Raw genomic sequence first — 7,724 nt, 5'->3', positions numbered from 1 at the left:
GCTTCAAACAGTGACAATAGGATGGTACAAGGGTAGCTGAAGGAAGAACTATCAGTGGCTGTAAACTGTGATTGAGTCCCTTTTCACCTCTAAGCAGACATTACCAAATATCCTACAAGTGTCAAACATAGGAAATTACAAATCAAAATTAAGAGTTCAAATAAGAATCTATGGGCATGTAGTAGGGAAAACGGGGGTGCCAACTAAACTGAAATAGTCTCTGTCACTGCAACCTACTGAGTTACTTCTCTGGACCTTTCTTCTTTCTAAAACAGAAAATGGGGTCACAAAAAGTTACCTAGACTGGCCTTGAATTCACTTTGTTCAGGCAAACCTTGAATGATCCCTGTCTCTCAGGATGCCCAGGAAAGTTGGGATTATAGTTCTATGCCACTAGACAAAGCTTGACATTCTCTTTTAAAATTGTAAACATATGATCAAATGGTTCTTTATGGAAATCTAACCAAAGAACAGTTATATCCCAGTCAGTATCTCTTAAAGAACAAGTGTCAAAAGAATCTAATAGCATTAAGCCATACCTTATGATTTGGGTACTTATTTGGTTTGAATAAATCATATCTAAGTCTAGGGCCCTGAAAAGCACTGAGCAGAGTTACAGCCAATACATTCTAATACAATTTCATTTTCTTCTTTAAAGGAGAGATCTCAAGATACCACACGAGCTAAGTACTTTAGCTTCTAGCTAAAGAGAAGCAAGTACTTAAACATAAACCATTTCATCCTGCATAGACACTGCAATGTTGAAAATAAGTGGAAATAAATTTTAAAAATGTTAATAAGTTTAACAGAAAGTATATTCTACCTTTAAGATGTCAGCTGCCTATACAATCTCAAAATAAAAATCAGTTATTTTCTTCATCTTAACAGCAGATAAAATGTGCTTTCACTAATACCCTTTTTCTCAGGGACGTTATATGATTTTTCAGAAAGGATTCTCACCTTTTGGCATCCGTGTGAGTGGCGGATCACAACACTCCATGTGAAAACCTCGGTCACATGAGTCACAAAAGAGCATGTTATCCTTTTAAAAAAAAAGAAAGAAAAGAGAAAGATAGTTTTACTTAACCTTAGGAGACAGAAAAATTTCAGGACTTGTTAAGCCTGGGAAGCTTCAAATATTACCATATTAAAACTTTCCTTAATTAGTATTAACTCAGGAAACAGTCTGAGTTAGCAAAAAGTTTCACTTCATTCAATCTTGGTGAAGAACTACAGGTTCAATATTTTTTAGTACATTCATAGACAGATAAGAGCTAACCCCAATCTGTCTTAATAAAAATCAAAAGGATGACTTGTATTTAGGAAAAAACACAATAAATAATTCATAAATCAATACCTCTATAGTGCTCAAAAGAATTGGGAGTTTTCTTGAAAACAGTTTATGTCTCTGCAAATACATGGTCAAGCTGCTTTACAAATCACCTCGGAGCAGCCTACACTCACGTCGACAGTATTCCAAACAAATGGTCTCTACCTGGAAAGGGCTACTGAATGGAATAGCCAGAGCAGAGACAAGACACTCACTGCATTTTTGCCTTGATCACGACAAGAGCTGCACGTTTTACACTCGATGCACTGCCACCTTAAGGCCTTCACTCTCACTGTCAGTTCTGTGGAAAACTTTAAACAGGATGGATGACCTAATAAAAGAAAAAAACTTCAGTGATGAAAAATCAAAAGTTATTTTGTAATTATACTATATAAATGGTACAAAAATGGCAATTATCTTAACTATATCAGATAAAGAAAGATACTCCTGGAAGCTTGCCATACAATGTGTCATCAAGACTTGGCACTCCAAGTCAGTTTTCCTAAAACCAAACAGGATTTAGCACATCTGCCCACATTGTAAGCATAAAAATCATATCCAAACTTGTACTGAGCCTGCATCAAAGTAGTATGTTTGTACACATGCTAGTAATTATATAAATACAAATATGCCCAGGCCACCTCTGAAAAAAACACACAAAAACCTATTTATACACATTTTGGTAACACTCTAGCAAACAGAGCTGTAAATATTTTAAAGAACGATTTTGGCTCACATTTCTACCCATTTTTATGTCTCATTTTAAAAGTGTTTTCAATTATTTGAGGGTGGATACATGTGTGTCAGAGTTGGAATATAGAAGTTGGAGGGCACTTTTGGAGTTAGTTCCCTCCTTCCACCTGTACATGGGTTCTGATGGGTTACCAGCTTTCAGAGAGAGTGACTTTACTTGCTAACATCTTGCCATTCCAAATACAATTATTGTTGGTGGTATTATTATTTATTTACTCACTGTGTGTGAGTACATATGTGAGTACACACAGGCATGAACAAAGTCAAAGGGCAGTTTACAGGAGTCGGTTCTCTCCTGCATCAAACTCAGGCTGTCTGCTTGGTGATAAATTCCCTACCCACTGAGCCATTTCACTGGCTATGATCTCATTGTTTAATGGGAACAGTTTAGCTTCATAATTTAAAAATATAGGATAAAAAGACCAAACCTTAAACAATTACATACTTATGATTTAAGCTACAACTAAAAGAAAAGTAGCATTTCTCCTAGGATGAGCGACAACAGCAGCTGGAGGGAGCGGCAGTGGGAAGGAAGGGATGGAGTCTACTCCCACAAATCAGGATCACGTTGACTCTCCAGTTTTCAGACTCAGCTACATTTGTTCATGTTGTGGGATATTTTGGTTGCACTCTGACACTCTCGAGGCTTTATCTCAAATCAGAGGGCAGGACTAGCTACTAGCTGATTGAAATTAGCCACAGAGGTTTTGGAGGACCCAGACCATATAGACACAGGAAGTAGTAGGGTGGAGCTTAGATTCTAGGCCCTTTGGGATCAAGGAAGGATAGAGAAAAAGAGTATGTCACTGGTCACTTCTCCACTGCTTCTCCAATCAATCAGGGTTTTACCCCAATATCTGACTCCTGAGTTTTCATTGACAAAGAAATAATTAGATCAATGTTTTACTTCCAGTGCTTTAACAGTAATCTTTCATCTTTTCCCCATTTCTAAAGAATCGATGAGGTAGTAAGCTTGTCATCAAAACATGGACACTGAAGAAAAGCAAGAGAGGAAGTGTGGCCTACATACATGATCTCTAATAATAGCCATTTTCATGTTTTACTTTCCTTCTAAAACTAGCTGAAAGTCACAGCTATAGAACGCAGAATGTGTAGTTTGTTTTGCTTTTTATTATTTAATTCTAGTAAACTTCATGGTTTTATTCTTTAAACACATTATACAATACTTATTTGATAAGTGATCACCCCCATGACCATTTCCCTATTGTTAAATACTTACTGGTTGGTTTTTCAACCGGACACAAACCTATACATATCTTGGAAGAGAGATTCCAAAGTGAGAAAATGCTTCAATAGGACTTGTCTGCAGGGCAAGTATGTGGGGTGCTATCTTGATTAATAATTAATGTGGTAAGAGCATCACCCTGGGCAGGTGGTCTCTAGGTGCTTTAAAAAGGCAGGCTGAGCCAGCCAGTAAGCACTGTTCCCCATGGCCTCTACTTGCGTTTCTGCCCTGACTTGTTGCAATAATGGACTGTGATGTAAGCCCCCTTTCCCTCACAAGTTCTTTCTGCATGGTGCTCGATCCCAGCAATAGAAACCTTAACCCTAGACATCATGGCTACAGGTTTCTCACTTTAAATTAACACTATGAGGGTGGGGGAACCTCCCAGAAGGAAGACTGGTGAATGCAATGACATTTTCAGTTGTACTGGTTTAAATGTATGGGTAAACATTTCCAAGTCATGCTGTAATGTCCAGTGCCAGTAACCAAGTATGAACACTTCATTGCACTTCACTCGAGTATGCACTGAGCTTCCAATACATACTGTTTTAAACTCTAAAACTTAAATTTGGCATGCATTCTTGTCATTCTATAGGTAAAGCTCTTTTTATATGTTCAGCAATTGCTTTCATTTATGTAAGGTGCTTGTTCACAGACTCTTTAGAATTCATGCTTAGAATAAGTATTTTTTTAACTCATATAGCTTTGAATCTTTCCCATACATAATGTAATTATTTTCCCCAAAGTATTCTTGATCTTTTTATTAAGGGTTATTTATGTATTGTTGTGGGATATTTGATCACACTGCGACCCCCGGGTTTGTGTCTGCATTAATTAAATAAAATCAACATTGGGTCAGGAGGCAGAGTTATCAACTAGTTGACAGAAAATAATCATAGAGAATCATAGGGTACTGTAAGACGACAAAGAGATGCATAAGAAGTACCAGGGAGGGACTCAGAGTAGCATGGGTTCTGCAGGAGTGGAGTACACTCTCTATCATAGATGGTGGCAAAGAGAGAAGGCCAACTAGTTGCTACTCAACCTCTCTGAGCTAGCAGGTTTTCACTCCAGCCTTTGTCTCCTGAATCTTACTGATAAACAGAACGACAGAGATTTAATAAAAACTCTACTTGGTGGCAGCAACATGGCTGGTGCCTGGGGGAACAGAATTCCCACCAGGCCAAGGCCTGAGTAGTCGGGCCACTGGCAGAGAAGCAAGCCAGTAACTGCAGAAAAATATTTGTTGGCTAAAACAGCAAGAGATTAAAGTGTAGCCCCTGTGCCTACAGAAAAATAACATGTTTTAAAATATTTTAGAAAATATAAATTTACAGATGTGACTATGCTCATGCTTTCTTCCTTAATCACTGTTATAGCCAGTTTCCAAACTGCCTTTCCCCCCTAAGTAGATGTGTTCTCACAATGAAGTAGGGTTGATCTGTATAACCAATACAATATTGCTGAAATGACAGCGTGGCTTCTACACGGCCGTTACAGAAGATACTCAAGATTCTTCCTTGTTTTTTGTGGATGTGCTCAGAGAAAGCCAGCTGCCATGTTGTGGATATTCACACAGCATCATCTACAGGTCCACATGGCAAAAAACTGAGGATTCTTTTCACCAGGCAACAGCCTTAATTTGCGGGCCAGGTAAATGAGCCATCATAGAAGCTTTAGGTGTATGAAATACCAATTAAAATCCTAAGTATATCCTCATAAGATATCAAGTCACAGTGCCTAGATAAGCCACTTCCAAATTCTCAAGGTACAGAAACAGTATAAAATTAAAATGTCTATCATTGATAAGCTGCAAAGTCTTAGTTTAATTTATTTCTGTAGCAATAAACAACTGCTATTATTATTTTTATAGATTTAAAAAAACTTGCAAGTAAACACACACACACAAAGACAGACAGATCCAAAGTCTACATGTCTCTGAGTATCTATAGTTAAAAGTCACTGGACTGGAAGCTATGGAACTTCACACTGGATTTTACACTTTCACTACCAAATACACTTTTATGAATTTACCCACTATCAAAAGTAAAAAAAAAAAAATAACCATGAAAGAGTTAGTACTGGAAAAACAATTAGCTTTATATTCTCTTTCATAGCTCATAAAATTAATTTCTGAGAAGAGCTCCATTACTAAATAGGAAATCACTGCATTATACAACATGCTGCTATATTTTTATCTAACCACTGTTTTTTTTTATAGCTTTTGTGTTTTACTATAAAACCTACCCAGAGTTCACTTTTGCTTATGGTATTGTACTATTTATGGTCTTTCAGCACTCAAGATTTATTCCCATCTTCTTCTAATGCTTCTATAAATAAAAACTCAAAAGCTTGAGCTGGGATGTAGTTCACTTGGTAGAGCACTTGTCCGCCATGTGTAAAGCCCTGGGTTCCAGTGCACTTCAAAGCAGAAACTTATACTTACAGGCACATTCCCACTTAGACTCTAGGAGTACAATGCATTCTGCCATCTGGGCATGCTCAGGGGATCTTTGAGGCAAAAATGAGACAACAGAAGTCTTCCTTCTCTAGCATTATTTCCTAACAATAAGCAGAGTCATGAAGAAAACAGTGTTCTGGTGTCCTGTAGATAATAATGACAGCCAAATCGGCATCTCAGGACCAAGAACTCACAACTTTTAATAGAGCCTTCCTATTTCCAGTTCTCCCTACCAGAGAAATACAGGACAGCTTTACAGCCTGGTAGTCACTTCTGCAGGAGTCTTAAGCTCCAAAGCCTAACTTATCAGCACTTCCAATGATTTCATAAATACCTAATTCCAACATTAACTTCTTTAAGTATCTACCACAACTTCTGTATTCTGGTCCAAATCCTGACTGTTCCTGTTTAAAACACTGAAAATGCAAACAATGATAAAGACAATGCTGCTTTATTAAAGTTGTCCTGCAACATCTTGTGGATCCCTAAATATACAACGTAGAGTAAGAATCTCTCTGGAATGAGGGTATTAGAAGACTCAGAAAAATCTTTCTATAGGCTCAGGATTTCATAGGTACAATAATCTCCAATGTCATCAAGATGTGACAATCTAGAAAAACAAACCTTCTCTCTTTCTGGTCTATGCATGAAGTCTGAGACAAATAAAGAAAAAAAAAGTAGTGAGGTTGCATGTGTGTGCACACCTGCATACAGCTGCAGCTCCTGAGGAGTCATTCACATGTTTTGAGACAGGGTCTCTTACTGACCTGAGGTCACTAAATCGGCAGGTTGTCCAGCTAGCAAGCCCCAGGGATCACCCTGTCCTCATCCCACAGTGCTGAGATTACAAATGCACACTAGCATACTTGGCTAAATGTTACACTGGCTCTAGGGATTAGATTGGGTCCTCAAGCTTGTGCAACAGCCTGAAGTGTGTTTATTTAAACAAACAAACAAACAAACAAAACACTTTAAACTGACTGCGGGATTTAAACAGGCACTTAATATGAAAAATAAAGATCAGAAAAATATAAGTTCACAGAACATTTACTAAAAACACCTGAAATACTAAAATTAACTAAACATTTCAGCCATTCAAATTCCTCTGTAGTGTAAAAGCTCAACTCAGTTACTGAAAACCAGAATTAAGTTAAAGCACGCTTTTGGCAAAGATAAAAAAAATACCAACTCATTTAGGCAACCTTCTCCTTGTCTTGCAGATGTGTTAGAAGGCAAACAGGAAGCCACATACCACTATTGCCACAGTCTGCGCAGGAGATGAGTTCCTCAGGCTTCTTTTCCCGGTTTTGTTCTTTTGTACCAAGACAGAAACTACAGATGGGTATTGGTTCAGCAACCGGCTGCAGAGAAAAACAGAATTGATTCCACTACTAGTACAATTTTTAGAAGTAACATAAAATTAAAATTAGTTTTACATTCTATTCTGAGTTTACATAACTTTGGGACAATTATATCACTCTTCCTAAAATTCCTACTTAGTAAGTTTTCATAAAGCTTGCCAAGGTGTAGGCACAAAACTAATTATATCTAGGATCGGATCATTATCTGGGATACATGTGATCTGGAAAAACATATACAAAAGCATAATATAAGATAGAACACAGTTAAGTACTATAAGAAACAAGAAATAAACACTACTACTCTATGTAGTACTGGCCTAAGAGAGAAATTCCCACTGTGATTTGGGGGACAAGATAGGGTACATTTAACACTTCCTCCACTCCTGTTAATGAGTACTTAGTAAGCTGGTCAAGTGACAAACACATAAAAAGCAAAGTGTCTATTTCACCTTCAAAGTGCTTCCCTCTACCCCATACTTGAAATGGAGAGAATGCAATACAGTTATTATCAATAGGAAGGACTCAGATGTACACAACGCTAAAGCCAGTTTTAAGTGCAATGCTTCTGTGTAA

At 37.5% G+C, this 7,724-nt stretch overlaps 1 protein-coding gene across 4 annotated transcripts in view; it reads right to left on the bottom strand.

Moving 5' to 3' along the window:
* The window catches only part of Kat6a (lysine acetyltransferase 6A), an 82,832-nt gene that overhangs the window by 34,375 nt on the left and 40,733 nt on the right, over positions 1-7,724 (bottom strand). For all 4 annotated transcript variants that reach the window (XM_026786929.1, XM_026786928.1, XM_026786930.1 and 1 more), the window contains 3 exons: positions 7,043-7,151; positions 1,546-1,661; positions 961-1,042 (listed from right to left, as the gene is read on the bottom strand). In XM_026786929.1, coding sequence (XP_026642730.1) covers positions 961-1,042; positions 1,546-1,661; positions 7,043-7,151 — 307 coding nt within the window. The remainder of the gene's footprint in view (positions 1-960; positions 1,043-1,545; positions 1,662-7,042; positions 7,152-7,724) is intronic.

The sequence above is a fragment of the Microtus ochrogaster genome, linkage group LG7_11 (genome assembly GCF_000317375.1).
Source record: "Microtus ochrogaster isolate Prairie Vole_2 linkage group LG7_11, MicOch1.0, whole genome shotgun sequence".
In the NCBI taxonomy this organism is placed as follows: Eukaryota; Metazoa; Chordata; class Mammalia; order Rodentia; family Cricetidae; genus Microtus; species Microtus ochrogaster.
Note: the sequence above shows the minus strand (reverse complement) of the source record. Positions and strands in the feature narration are given on the sequence as shown.